Genomic DNA, 14,781 nt, shown 5'->3' with positions numbered 1-14,781 from the left:
TTCACACACTGTGGTGGAACTCGACATGTCCACACTACTTGTTGAGTTTTAAGTATTTGTTTTTATTATCTTTCATAAAGAAACAACAATACAAGAATACAAGATGTATAGGGCAAGGTGTGATCAACACACTGATCACCCTTAAATCATTCTTACACGGCAGCTCCATAAAACAGGGAGCAGAAATAAGGTGAGGCAAAAAGCTTCTAACCACCCTAGAAGTATGGGAAAGAAGATACAAGATCTAACTAGAAGTAAGGTGACAACTGCATGCATATCGTCTACCTAACCAATAGCTATGGATACCCACTCTTGACTTTTATTAGATGATATGGGATGACTGATGCTGCATCTACTAATTCTGCATATAGAATACCCACTCTTGACTTTCAATACTCCCCCTCAAGCTGGGTCTAGAATGTTGATGGAACCAAGCTTGGATAGAAAACGCTTAAACTTATTGAGGTAATGGTTTGGTGAAAATGTCAGCTAACTAATCAGCACTTCTTGTGTAGAGAGTTTGAATCACTTGAGTTTACACTTGAGCACGGACATGGTGACAATCAACCCCAATATGTTTTGTTCTTTCATGGAACACTGGATTGGAAGCTATATGCATTGCAGCTTGATTATCACAGTACATTGACATAGGTTGCTTTGTTTGAAACCCCAAATCACTCAACAAACCCTTAAGCCATATTAATTCACATGATGTGATGTCATCGATCTATACTCAGCTTTTGCACTTGATCTTGCAATGACACTTTGCTTCTTACTCTTCCATGTTACCAGATTTCCTCCCACAAATGTGCAATAACCTGAGGTGGACTTTTGATCTATTTGGTTTCCTGCCCAATCAACATCACAGTAACCAACAACTTGAGTGTTATCATTCCTCTTCATGAGAATTCCTCTTCCAATTGATCCTTTGAGATATCGAAGTACTCTCTTAACGAGGTTGAAATGTTCTATTGTAGGTGCATGCATGAATTGACTAGCTAAGCTCACTGCAAATGTAATATCTGGTCTTGTGATAGTTAAATAAATGAACTTACCAACAAGTCGTTGGTAGTAACCGATATTAGGTAGAGGTTTGCCTTCCAAGTTGAGCTTGAGCTTGCTATCAAGGGGAGTTTGAACTGGCTTGGCATCCTTCATGTTTGATTCCGTGAGAAGATCGAGGATATATTTCCTTTGGCTAAGAAATAGCCTTTTACTTGATGTGGCCATTTCTATCCCCATAAAATATTTTAACCTTCCAAGATCTTTGATGGAGAACTTCTATTGTAGAGAGACCTTGAGGTTTGCGATTTCATTAGCATTGTCCCCAGTGATTATTGTGTCATCAACATAGATCAACACAACAAGTTTGCCAACCACTCATGTTTGAACAAACATGGATGAGTTTGCATGACTTCTTTGAAAACCAACTTCTTCAAGAACCAAGCTGAGCTTGGCATATTAGGCTCTTGGGGATTGTTTTAATCTATAAATGGATTTGTGCAACCTACACACCATGCCAAGCTCATTGTATTGAGGATGTCCTGGTGGAAGTTTCATGTAAACCTCCTCTTCAAGGTCACCATGTAAGAATGCATTCTTCATATCCATTTGGTATAAAGCGCATCCTTTATTCACAACAACAGACAATAACACCCTCATAGTGTTCATCTTGGCAACTGGAGTGAATGTTTCCTTGTAGTCCATGTCATATGTTTGAGTGAATCCTCTAGCCACCATCCTAGCTTTGTGCCTTTCAATCGATCCATCTGAGTGGAATTTGATCTTGTAGATCCACTTACTACCAACTGCCGTTTTTCCTAGTGGAAGTCTAACTACACTCCAGGTGTTATGATTAGTGAAAACACGAAACTCTTCCTTCATGGCATTTCTCCACACTTCTTAATAGTTTGCTTTTTGAAATGTTTGAGGCTCACAGTGACTAGTGATGGTGTTCAAATAGGCAGCATAAGATTTTGAAACTTTCTGGTAAGACATGAAACCACTGATTGGATGACTTGCTGAATAAGTCAAATAATCTTGAAGTCTTGTAGAATGATGCCTAGCACATACCGGATTTCTTTTGCCTTGAAACTGTTGTGTTTCTTCTGTTGAGCTTTCTTGCTCTTCATGAGGAAATTCTTCATTATGCATTTGTTAGTCAAGATTGTGATTACTATCTTGAGTTTCATCAACTGCAACAAGATAATTAAGAGGTTGTATCTCGAAAGATAGTTCCTTAGCCCTTGGTAAGGGAAAAAACTCAAAACATGACTCCCCATGTGACTGATCTTTAGACAACTTGTTGAAAAAGGGGTTAGGTTCATCAAATCGTACATCCCTTGAAACTACAACTCTCTTTAACTCAGGACATAGCACTTGTAACCTTTTTTAGTAGATGAGTAACCAAGAAACATGCATTTGTTAGCCCTAGGGTCCAATTTATACCTATGTTGTGGTTGAATATGAACACAGCATGTGCATCCAAAGACTTTAAGATGTGACAGACTAACATCGCTTCCTTTTAACACTTACATTGGAAATTTGAACTCCAAGACTCAACTTGGTAATCTGTTTATGATATATGTAACTGTCATGACCCCTTGGGACCAAAATCTTTTTGGTACTTTCATGTGCAACATTAGAGCTCTTATTTTTTCAAGTAGATCACAATTCTTTCTCTCGGCTAGACCGTTTTGTTGTGGAGTACCAACACAACTGGTTTGATGCAAAATTCCATTACTGCTTAAATATTGTTTCATGATGTGTGACATATAATCTGATAAGATTAAAAGCACACCACAAAGTAGTACACAAATGTCCTATTGATTTTCCTTATTAACACTAAGATTTGTCAATTGTAGGATATGAAAATAAGGGTCTTTCCCGCAGAAGATTATTTTATCTAACTACTTAAAATGTCACAAAAATTGGGTTGTTATCCCTACTGACCAGTCACCAAAAAAATAATTATTAGACCAACTTGCACTTATCTAAAGTCTACGAAATTTTATATGAAGATACTAGACACACAGAGCTACACTCATACAAAGTTTTGGGATTTTTGGCATTGATTTTCTATTTAAATTAAATCGAACAAAAACAGGACAGAAACATATTTTAAGTAGTTCAAATTAAGAACAATGAGTTAGGGGAATTGCTATCCACCACCAAATAATCATGCAAACATGTTATGTTTCATTTAAATTCCTTTTATTTCCGGATGAAGATGCTCAAGTTGGCTCAATGTTAGAACTCAACCTATTACTCTTTCTTATGTAGTATGTTAAGAGAATGGCATTTTCAACTTAACTTAGTCTCTAGCATTCAATCTAGAATGACGTGTTCATAGATTTAACAAGTATAAATCATTAAGAACGAAAAGTGTTTAAGTCATCACAAGGCATCGTAAGTACTAGCGTTGTCTTACTTATCCTAGAAATTGGTTCACATGTTAATCGCAATTAACAAGTACCACTCTAAAACATATGTAGGTCCTCATTCGACAAGGGTAGGCACACACTATTCATAGCATTTGAATCCTAGATATGCTTACTAAAGTATGCATCCGTAGAAAACACATAAAGAATTCATCACTGACATAAGTAGTGAACCAATTTTCATCCATTTATAAAAGTGATTCAAACGAAATGTCATAACAAACTTGCAATCATATTCGGGGCTTCAAAACAGCCCCTAACTACTAAAAATTTAGTTACACATACTCCTTAAGTTAAAACAAAAGATAGACATGAGTTTGAGAAGATAGAACCGAAAGAAATCAACCGAGGCCTCCTCCTCCTCCTCCTTCTTCCTTCCCCAACGCTGCTTTTAAACCAATTATTGCTGCATCATTTTCTTCTCCTTAACTCGCCCACTAATAGCCATTTAGTGATGACAATAAGTGAGAGGAAATGGTAAAACAATTGTAACTCTTTGGGTAGCCTTTATGCCAATTACTCCCTCTTAATCCTCATCTTTAATTCCATTCCCTTTTATATTTGAATAAGTGTCAGCTGGCTTGTTCTTGGCTGCATCAGTTTTGGCGGCTAGATTTATTGGGTTTATTGCTTTCATTGCATTTACAAATTGATCAGCCTCTTGGTAACCTTTCAGTGTTAAAATGGCCATAACTTTTTCTAGACAAATGATATTAACAATCCGCGAAATGCTCTAGAAAATAGACATCCGTAGATTTCCAAGCATATAAGGCTAATTCATTCTGAGCTGTCTGCAACTTGCTTCCAAAGTCAGCTGATCTGCACAAGCAGTTTTGACGAATTTGTTACTTAAAATCCCACTTGTGCTATTTTTCTTTTCTTTGCTTGACAAATCCTACAAAACACAAAAGAAAAGTAAATAGCTCAAAAATATAAGGAACTAACTAAGAAAAAACAAGTGAATTTGATGTAAAATATATATATATATATATGAACCTATCATATTTTGAGCCATTATCATATCTCAAAGTTTGAATTTGGGAATTGAAATGATTTTTGACAAGATTATGAAACTCTATGAATGCTTCAACAACTTCACTCTTAGATTTCAAAAGGTATAACCAAGTAACTCTCGAGAAATCATCTATGAAAGTTACAAAGTACTTATACCCATCAAAAGATTCTTAAAATGGCCCCCATACATCTAAATGTACAAGTTCAAAAACTTGTTTAGTCCTATTTGAGGATAAACCAAAAGGTAACCTAGTGGCTTTACAAAAATGACATGTATCACACTAGATCACTTCTTTACAAAGATTTAGAAACAATCTTGACAAAATAAGCTCGGAAGGATGAGCTAATCTTTGATGCCACAAGGTTTGGTCTTGACTTAGGTTAGACTTGACTTGAAATTCCTTGAGAAATGATGTATCCTTGGATAGGTAATAGAGACCATCTAAGAAAAAATCTTCACCAATCTTCTGCTTAGTGATACAGTCCTGAAAAATGACAGTATAAGGGGAGAAAGTAACTGAACAATTTAATGCATGTGTGATTTTTCCAACTGAGAGAAGTTGAAAAGGAAATGAAGGAACATACAAGGCTTTAGACTCTATATTGTCAGACGCTAGATTTATTTTTCCCATTCCTAACACTTTAGCTTCATCCCCATTAGCAACTAAAACATGTGAAGGTGTGGGAAGTTTTTTAAAATCATGGAGCTTGTAAACTTGGTTGGTCATGTGATTTGTGGCACCAGAATCTATGACCCACAAATCATGCAATTGATTTATATTTAAAGCAGTTTTGAAAGTTGTCAGTATACCTTGCATGTTGTCTTGAGTGAGCTTTTTCGAGTCAACCAAAAAACCTGCAAACTTTCCTAGCATTGCAATTGAGTTGCCATTACCAGAGGTACCGGCTTCATCACTCCCAGAGACTTCCTTCTTCAGTTGAAGGTACGCAGCGAACTCATTTATAAGTGTGGTGGGATTAGAGGTAAAATTCAGAAGATCATCTGAGCCTCTAGTTGACAGGGATGAGGCATGATTAACTTTATAACTGGGAAACTGAGGCTTCTTCTGAATAAACCTTTCATTTTTCATGAAGTCTGGTTTGAGCTCAGGGTGGAGAATCCAACAATTGTCCCTCACGTGTCCCGTGGCATCACAATGTTTGCATTTGAGATGAGGATTTCTTCCCTTGTACTTCTTATCACTGGAGAAATGTTTCTTTTCACTGGAAAAGTAAGCCCTAGCTTCTGAGGCAGTTGTTGAGGTACTAGTGTTCATAACCTTTTTTCTCATTTTTTTCCCTTTAAATTGTTACACAAACATTTGCAAAGGTGGGGAGCTCTAGATTCATGAGAATATGGCTATGCATATCTTCGTATTCTGACCCCAAACTAGTGAAAAGCTGGAAGATTTTGTCTTCTTCAGCCCTTTTAAGAAGCAGGTTTGAGTCCGTTATATGTGGACGGTATACCTCCAACTCATTCCACATACCTTTTAGACTTCCAAGTAGTTGAACAAAAGGTTTTCCATCTTGTTGCATGCTCGCTATATCTCTTTTAAGTTGAAACACATAGGCTGCATTATTCTCATTTCCATACATTTCTTGCACGGACTTCCATAGCTGAAAGGATGACTTAGAGTAGCTGAATATCTCGGCTATCTTTCTCTCCATGGAATTGAGGAGCCAGGACATGACCAACTGATCCTTGCTAAGCCAAGATTCATAGGTGGTAGAGGAAGCATCAGGAGCTTCAGTACTTCCATTTATGAACCCTAGCTTTGATCTTCCTCCTAGGGCAAGTGAAACTGCCCTCAACCATGGTAAGTAGTTGAACTCATTTAGAAGCACAAAACTCAACCTTTGATTTGGATTTACATCAATCTTCGGTTGATTTTAATGACCGGCTCCAAGTGAGCTATCAGCATCGAACTCAAGGATGGGGTTTTCGTTAGCCATGAAAGAAAGCTTGAAGAATAAAGCAACGAGTATCACAGAGACAGGTTATTCCTGCTCTGATACCATGTTGAGTTTTAAGTGTTTGTTTTTATTATCTTTCATAGAGAAACAACAACACAAGAATACAAGATATGTAGGGTAAGGAGTGATCAACACACTGATCACCCTTGAATCACTCCTACACGACAGCTCCATAAAATAGGGAGCAAAAAGAAGGTACGGCAAAAGCTTCTAACCACCCTAGAAGTATTGTTTTTATTATCTTTCATAGAGAAACAACACAAGAATACAAGATATGTAGGGCAAGGCGTGATCAACACACTGATCACCCTTGAATCACTCCTACACGGCAGCTCCATAAAACAGGGAGCAAAAAGAACATACGGCAAAAGCTTCTAACCACCCTAGAAGTATGGGAAAGAAGATATAAGATCTAACTAGAAGTAAGGTAACAACTGCACCCATATGGTCTACCTAACTAATAGCTTTGGATACCCACTCTTGACTTTTATTAGACAATATAGGGTGACTGATGTTGCATATGACTGATGATGCATCTACTGATGCTATATATGATTGATGTTGCATCTACTGATTCTACATATGGAATACCCACACTTGACTTTCAATACTACTAGAATTTTGGCTAACCTCAATTGGTGTCTATTATAAAAAGTGGGCACTTAAATTGGTGGCAAACCTCAATTGCCATCATGTAGCCACCAAATAAGAGTACATGTCCTATGTAGAAGTCTCTATTGTAACAATAGCTACCCTTAATACATTGATGGAAAATATCTCCATCAGAATAGGAAGTCTTCATCCAGAAAAATCAAAGCTATAACAGAGTAAATGTTCATGATATCAAACAAACTGAGCAATATAAACAAAAGAGGAGAACCCGTAAAAGAAAAGAGCTAGGAACCAAAGCCAAAAAAAAGTGAAGACACAGTCAAATGAAGCTCGATTAAATAAAACTGTTTGATTTAGTGTTGCTTGGATCACCAAACAATTCTGTTTTTTGTAGTTTATGATTTGTGTTTTGCGTCAATTTTCGTACTTACGAAAATTTGTGCACAAATATGTCATTTTGATAATGAGTAATGTTGATTCCTGTATCGAAAAGAAGAATAAAAACAATAAAAAAATTGATCGCAAATATGTCGTTCTTATCTACCTTTTTACGATTAAAAACTTGCGACATCAAAATATCAAAAAGTAATAGAACAAGCTCACACTACATCTCGTACTTTATATTTATGTGACAGTAGAAGCAAATGACTTATTTCTTGCCAAACACAGGCCGAACAAGGAGGCCAGCTGCATTGCCCCTCATAACAATTTCAACATCTCGGCCTTTGATTTATGTGAATATGTCTTCGGTGAGGACCAATTCTTTCATCCAAATGAGGGAATATCTTAACAAGGATTTTATACTTAGCCATGCAGTACCATTTACTCCGTCTCTTGCACAACACAAATGACCCGACCGCAATTCGAACTTGCATGATGATTCATCTTTGGTCTTCCGTCTTGGATATCACTCGGTACACATGCTATTTTTCTTAGAGCTTGCTGTTGTATTCGTTTTCTCCAACATTGCCCTTCGAAGTCCTTTTTGCTAAAGTACTGGTGAGGTTAGTATTAATACATCAGACTAGATGTAAATAATATACTTGAATTTTCGGGATATCATCTCTTGCAGGATCCCTCAATGCGACAGCTGCATCTGCATGTTATTAGCCAGGATTTCGATCAACACATTTGAAGATCAAGAAACAGTGGAACTCCTTCAACACTGCTTTCTTTCGAGACTCCATGGATGCAGTAGAGGAAGTCACTAGTGATGGAAATGCAAAGCTAAAAGATGATGATAGCCTGTTGTCGATGGAGCTTCGATGCCACCGATGTAGAAGCGCTCACCCCAACATACCGCGATTAAAATCTCACAATACCAACTGTCGAGGCCCCTTTCCAAGCACCCTGCTCCAAAATTGTCCTCCTGTTCACGCACCGATCAATGTCAGCATTGATCCGTAGGTGTAAAATCCATCGCATCTCATCGAAATTTTGTTGTATATAGACAAATGCTTTTTGGTGGCTTAAACGGTATTGCATTGTGATCCTTGGTATGGCTTTTCATGATTCTCATTCTTCACAAATTTGTGTTCTCGCAGAGGTTAGTAGTAACAAAATGCATTTTCATGATTACCATTTCGTTTTTAGTTGTCGAAATTACAGCGTTTTCGAACTCCATAGTTATCATATATTTAGCTCCCGTTCCTAAATATACACACCAGACATTAGGCCATCTCCAATAGTTGATACTTAGTACTACGGTACGGGTTTAGTAGTATTCTTCTTTACTTGTAAGTGAAAAATTTTAGATTCGATTTTCTCCAAATACGAATTTGAACCTCATTATTGCTAGCTCATTATAAGGTTTGACCTACTCCCCCATCCCCTTAGTGTAGATAATATTGTTTATTAAAAATAAAAATAAAAATTGAATAGAGCATAGCTATAATTTTCCATCTCCAATGGTACAAGGGCTAGATTTTATTCTTCTCAATATTTTATTACTTGTTAGCATATTGAGAAATATTATGGCACATCACTCACATCAACTACTATGTATTGTCTACATAACTAAACTAATATTTACACCTATGTAAATATATGCAATATTTTATTACTTGTTAGCATATTGAGAAATATTATGGCACATCACTCACATCAACTACTATGTATTGTCTACATAACTAAACTAATATTTACACCTATGTAAATATATGCTATGGAACAATTTTTTTAAGAAGTGTATACCGAAAAATCTTTGGGATATGACACGTGTAAAATTGAGAACTAATTGGCAAGATTTCATATAATATTTTAGTCCACGTGACTCTTTATCATTGTTGAATTTTAATCCCAACGATTAGAAAGAAAGATGCATACGAAAACAAGGATAATACTGGCATCCTTCACAGGGAATGCACATATGCGTTTACATGCAGTGTAAAAATCACCTAACTTATTTGTGTAGATATCTACATGATTGGCCTTTATCGTGGAGTCTCACAAGCACGAGAAATTTTTTATTGTGATTAGAATACGGATGATACATCACATATTATTATATAAGTAGAGATAAATTTTATTTTTTAAGTTGTTAATTTTTAAACACAAATATATCACTACTTGTATAATGACACGTAATATATTACATCATACTCCGGTCACACTAAAAAATCTCTCAACAAGCACACTACAGATGAGTATTAAACAAATATCAAAGCACCCCAGTACAATGATGCGCATGGCTATCCCACTTTTCCTACCAGGTGCCGTCTATTTGGATTATTCGAGCAATTGTTTGACAACATGGCGGACAATGATGCATGGCTAACAAAGATGATTCCCTATCGACAGTCAATTTCCAAGAAAATCCACACACCGCTGATGGAGGAGAACCTAGAACATGCTATCAGTTACCGGCAAAGGTTCGGAATGGAAATGGATTTGGTAAAGATTCTCACTGCCTACACCTTGATTGACTTCTCATGCAACTAAGAAACGAGACCACAAAATAAACAGCAATTCATGTTAGAGAATGAATCTTACATTAATGGGAGGAGAGACCGTTCATGAGTTTATAAGTAAGTTTGGCTACTTCTAATATTTGAATTGTTTTTATGGTAGAACATCAACTTTTTTTTTTGTATCAGAGCAAGTTTGTCTTGTGGGAGAAGCCAAACGGCCACACATGCTGCATGTCACTCGATTTGTGTTGTCCACGTGCTAAGCTTGAAAAATTGTCACACGTGATGAGGCGTGTTGAGAATAAATCTCATGGTGATTGGATGAGGGATCTTGCATAGACTTTGAACTACTTCTATATAGCCAATTAGTTTATGACAAAACATCAACTTTCTTCAATCCAGAACCATGAAAATAGTAATTCGGAGCAAGCTAAGTCATTTAGATCAAACACAAGAGGTATGCATAAAAGTATTTGCCCTAAGGAGGAATCCTAGAATTCCGTCTGTATTTTGGGTTTGGAAAAGTGCGGATTTTCACGAAAGGAAATCTTATGATATGTTGGGAATTCTTTATGATAATCATCCATGCTTGAAACGTATCTTAATGCCTGAAAGTTGGATAGGATTCATCAAACCATTGGTCCAAATCATTAACTTTCATTAAAAATTTTGCTTGTATGATTACGTTTCATACATGTGGGTCTCATATATCCAAGTCTAAATATGTGATATGAATCAAATCTAAACTAAGATTAAAGTTCATGGACTAAATATAAAACAGAATAAATGTTCAGTAACAAGCTGTGCGTTTTATATCTTGCCACGCAATCAAATCAACAAAAACACATCGCGAAACATTTTGTTGTGTTCATAGATTCCAGTTGTAAATAAATGGTTCTCTTCTGTCCCTTCCTTCTCGATAATTAACCAGTTACGACAATGACACATTTAAACATAATTATTAGGTTAATATTTTGGGTCAAACAATGCTGGAAGATTTTAGCTCCTAAGTAATCCTGATATTAGACAAATGATTAGTTACAACCAACAATGTTGTTTAAACACGAGGATTTGTCAAGAACATCATTTTTCATGATCGTGTCACTCGATAAGAATTATGCACGTATAAATACAAAAGATTCACACATTACACGTGACAAGGCGCATTGGAAAGTCATCTCAGACTTGAAATGCGAGTATTAAGACTAATACGTAATACGCAAATTAATTTTGAGTCGAATAATCGTTCAGATCACATAAACTAATTAATCGACGAGAATATACTCGTAATTCAAAGGGGAATGTACATAAAAACCAGCAAAAATTCCAACTGAAAACACAGACCGCAGGGAAATGTGTTGAATTGAAACATATATAGGAAACCCTTAACGAGAAGGAATGACGCTGCGTAGATGAAAGGAAATGACATGGAAAATTTTACTGAGGGTTGGGCGGGCGGCTGTTGGCAGCAGAAACCCTAGACCCCCACTCAAGCAACTCTTTGCTGGTATCATCCTTGTGGACTATCACCTCTATGAAGCACAAGCTATCCTTCTTTGCCCCGGTTGCGGTCTCAATCGCTTCGATCAGCTCCTCTTCGCAACGGACCTGCAGAATTAACAGATTCGGTTACAAGGAGTTTTACGATCCAGGAAACCCTTTGGTTGATTAGTTGGAGGAATAGATTACGGAGACGATTAGAATGCATTAACGAAGTGATTACCTTGGTTGTCCAGCACTTGCCCTCCCCATTGTGGATGGCATCAACCAGTCCAGTGTAGTTCCAGTTCTTGATCACATTGTAGGGTCCGTCATGGATCTCCACCTCAATTGTGTACCCGCCGTTGTTTATCAGGAAGATGATGGTCTTCTGCCCATTTCGGATCATGGTGGACACATCTTGAGCAGTCACCTATTAGGCATTGAAACAATGAAAGCATAAACACATGAACAAAACATTGAAAAGACCGATGATTCGTGATATTGATGAAATGTTATGCTACAAATCTGAGTAATTAACTGAGTAAATTTGATAAGGTTGTTAAGGGTACTTTACAATTTAGAGAGTGCTAGAGAAGATTAAATGTACCTGGAAACTCCCGTCACCGATGAAAGCAATCACACGCTTCTGAGGAACAGCCTGAGCATACCCAAGAGTTGCTCCAACTGACCAACCGATTGATCCATATTGCATTTGGAACTCATACCTGCAAACCCAATTCCAACTTCCCAATTAAATCAACTATATAACATAAAAGGAAACATGAAAAACTACATTCTCTCCTTGGCTTACCCGCAATCAGCCGGCAATTTCAGTTTCTGGCAGTTAAACCATGAGTCCCCTGTCTCAGCAATCACAGCAGTTTCACTTGACAGCATATTCTGGATGTGGTGGAACAGAACATTAACCCTCAAAGGTTCTTTCGGTGCAGACTTTAGAGGGTGTCCATCGGGAACAAAGATCCTGCGGTAGTTCTCATGAGCAGTGTTGTTGTGCCTGAGCTTCTTTGCAAGAGCTCTGAGGAAATCCTTCATAAGAACACAACCAAATGAAGGGCCATTTGCTATGGTCACGCGATCAGGCTGCACCACAATGGCCTTCTCCTTCTTGATAAGCAAAGAGTATCCAACAGAGCTGTAGTCATTGAAAATCGGTCCAGCAAACAAGTATGCATCTGCGGACTCCACTATCTCGGCGCAAAAGGCAGTGCTCACAGCACCCCAGTATGTTCCAATAAAATGGGGGTGGTGCTCTGGTACAAACCCCTTTGCAGATGGCATGACAGCCAGAGCATAACCACTAGCATCAGCAAGTTCAACAAAGGCATCGCCGGCATGTGCAACTCGAAGTTTAGGCCCACCAACCATAACCGGCTTCACTGCCTTGTTCAAGAACTCTGCAGCCGCCTCCACCGCAGCCTCTAAGCCCAAATTATTGCTCAATCTGCAGACCAAAACAAACAAACATATAAATTTCACACCTAAAATAAACATTTCCAGAACGGTTCAACCAAATGGAATCAGAAACCCAAAAATGTGTACTTTGGAGATAAAGAAAATGGAACAGGATCCCGGCTAAATGTAGGATGAGGAATTCCAGCCAAGTTGCAGCTTATGCTGATATAAACAGGCTTGCTTTCTTTCAAAGCAGTTGAAATTGCGGTATCGATCATTTCATGCGCATCTTCCAGATTATTCACCACAGCCTAGTAAAAACCCACATACCAAAATTAGCAAACTTTAAAAAACGAACCAAGAAAGTGCAAAAAACCAAACATTAATTTAATAAATTCAAATGAATATGAATTCTTCAACAAATCCATCAAAACCCAAAAAAAAAATTGATTGAAATAAATGGCAAATACAAAACCAAACTTGGTAAATTCATGTACAACTTCCAGATTTTTTACCACTGCTTAGTGAAACCCACATACCAAATTAAGCAAAATCAAACTCACTAACTTTTTTACCAAATCTATCAAAACCCAATAACAATCATTGAAATTAAATTTGAACAAGAAAATAAACAAACATGGTAAATTCTTGTGATTATTTACCACATCCAAGTAAAAACCCACATTCCAAATTTAGCAAAACCAAACTCACTACAAATCTTTCACAAAACCCAATAAAAATCATCAAAATTCAACTTCCAAAATAAATTAAAAAGCCAAAATCTTGATTTCATACTAACCTGATAGCAAGTTACAGTCTGAAAGCATCTCAGCTCTTGGCTAAAGTCCGGCAACCCAATAGTGTGGTGAAGAATCCTGTTCGTCCCGTAATCGTTCGAGTTCGGCCCTCCAACTATACAAATCAATGGAAGATTCTCACTGTAAGCTCCGGCAATTGCATTGAGAACACTGAGCCCACCCACAGTGAAAGTAACAACACATGCGCCGACTCCCCGCGACCGCGCGTAGCCGTCAGCAGCGTACCCGGCGTTGAGTTCGTTGCAGCAGCCGATGTTGGTGAGTCCGGGCTCGGCGATGAGGTGGTCGAGCAGAGTCAAGTTAAAATCACCAGGGACAGTGAACACGTCGGTGACGCCGATTTGGACGAGTCGGCGCGCGAGGTGGCGACCAAGAGTGGCGTCGCAGGAGTTGATCACGGTAGAGGGGGCAGAGCTCTGGATTGCCGAAGCGGCGCCGTTCGGGAGGCTCCCGACGTCGGTGCACGCCGGCTTGCAGACATCGAGGGATCCGATCTTTGTGTCCATGGAGGGTACTGGGTTATGATCGTACTCAAAAACCGTTTTTGAAAACAACTCGGAAAAGAGAAAAGATGGGAACTTTGTGATGGGATTTGGGTTTTCTGGGGTTTTTGGAATTTGGTTTGGGAAATTGGTTTGGAAGGAGGAGGGTTTTTATAGGTGGTCGGCAGTGGGTGGAAGATACTAGGGGCGGTTTTTCATGGTCAAGGCAGTGGGTTGCAGTAGATTCTAAATACTGGGCAAATGAGTGGCGCGCAAGGATTATAATATCAATTAATTTTACGATTTTTTTGGTTAAAAATCTTTAGATTGGAAAGGACTAGAAATTTCTAATTGTCCAGTTAATCATAATATGCTGGTGAAATTATTTTTCCCAAATAAAAATATACTTTGTAGAATGTGTGTTGAGCTTGCTATATTGATATCACTCGAATAATAATTCTAATTTTTTTTCCTATTGATCTTACTAAATTCCTAATCCAATGATTTTAGATTTTGCTAATTTTCGATAGACATGATTTTTAATAGTAGGTTAAAAGATAGACAATTCAGATTATGTAAAAAATTGATGTCACGAATCCGCCTCTTTAGTATATTGTTATCTAAACGTTCAATT

General features: G+C 37.7%; 3 protein-coding genes across 3 annotated transcripts; all 3 read right to left on the bottom strand.

The window, feature by feature from the left end:
• Positions 1 to 699: 699 nt before the first annotated feature.
• On the bottom strand, positions 700 to 1,230 carry LOC114820026 (uncharacterized mitochondrial protein AtMg00810-like). The gene has a single exon (XM_029089878.1). It carries the CDS (start codon positions 1,228 to 1,230, stop codon positions 700 to 702), a length of 531 nt encoding a protein of 176 aa, XP_028945711.1.
• Positions 1,231 to 5,756: 4,526 nt separating this feature from the next.
• LOC139189895 (uncharacterized) lies at positions 5,757 to 6,410 on the bottom strand. Its single transcript, XM_070809159.1, has 2 exons — positions 6,356 to 6,410; positions 5,757 to 6,259 (listed from the first exon to the last, which is right to left on the bottom strand). Exons 1-2 carry the CDS (start codon positions 6,408 to 6,410, stop codon positions 5,757 to 5,759), a joined length of 558 nt encoding a protein of 185 aa, XP_070665260.1.
• A 4,770-nt stretch (positions 6,411 to 11,180) lies between these two features.
• On the bottom strand, positions 11,181 to 14,616 carry LOC103451198 (pyruvate decarboxylase 2). The gene is made up of 6 exons (XM_029089676.2): positions 13,647 to 14,616; positions 12,995 to 13,158; positions 12,246 to 12,896; positions 12,042 to 12,159; positions 11,676 to 11,864; positions 11,181 to 11,560 (listed from the first exon to the last, which is right to left on the bottom strand). The coding sequence occupies exons 1-6, from the start codon at positions 14,169 to 14,171 to the stop codon at positions 11,390 to 11,392; spliced, it is 1,818 nt and encodes a 605-aa protein (XP_028945509.2). The 5' UTR covers positions 14,172 to 14,616; the 3' UTR covers positions 11,181 to 11,389.
• Between the last annotated feature and the right edge of the window lie 165 nt (positions 14,617 to 14,781).

The sequence above is a fragment of the Malus domestica genome, chromosome 12, assembly GCF_042453785.1.
Source record: "Malus domestica chromosome 12, GDT2T_hap1".
Taxonomy (NCBI): domain Eukaryota; kingdom Viridiplantae; phylum Streptophyta; class Magnoliopsida; order Rosales; family Rosaceae; genus Malus; species Malus domestica.
This window is presented reverse-complemented; position numbering and strand designations above follow the sequence as displayed.

Bases quoted from the DNA above. Each gene is read 5' to 3' on its own strand.
- LOC114820026 (XM_029089878.1), bottom strand. From the start codon at position 1,230: ATGGCCACATCAAGTAAAAGGCTATTTCTTAGCCAAAGGAAATATATC.
- LOC103451198 (XM_029089676.2), bottom strand. From the start codon at position 14,171: ATGGACACAAAGATCGGATCCCTCGATGTCTGCAAGCCGGCGTGCACC. The intron at 13,159-13,646 runs GTTAGTATGAAA...GGTTTTTACTAG, and splicing joins AGACTGTAACTTGCTATCAG to GCTGTGGTGAATAATCTGGA. The intron at 11,561-11,675 runs GTAATCACTTCG...TTAATTCTGCAG, and splicing joins GCAAGTGCTGGACAACCAAG to GTCCGTTGCGAAGAGGAGCT.
- LOC139189895 (XM_070809159.1), bottom strand. From the start codon at position 6,410: ATGGCTAACGAAAACCCCATCCTTGAGTTCGATGCTGATAGCTCACTT. The intron at 6,260-6,355 runs GTCATTAAAATC...GGTTGAGGGCAG, and splicing joins TGATAGCTCACTTGGAGCCG to TTTCACTTGCCCTAGGAGGA.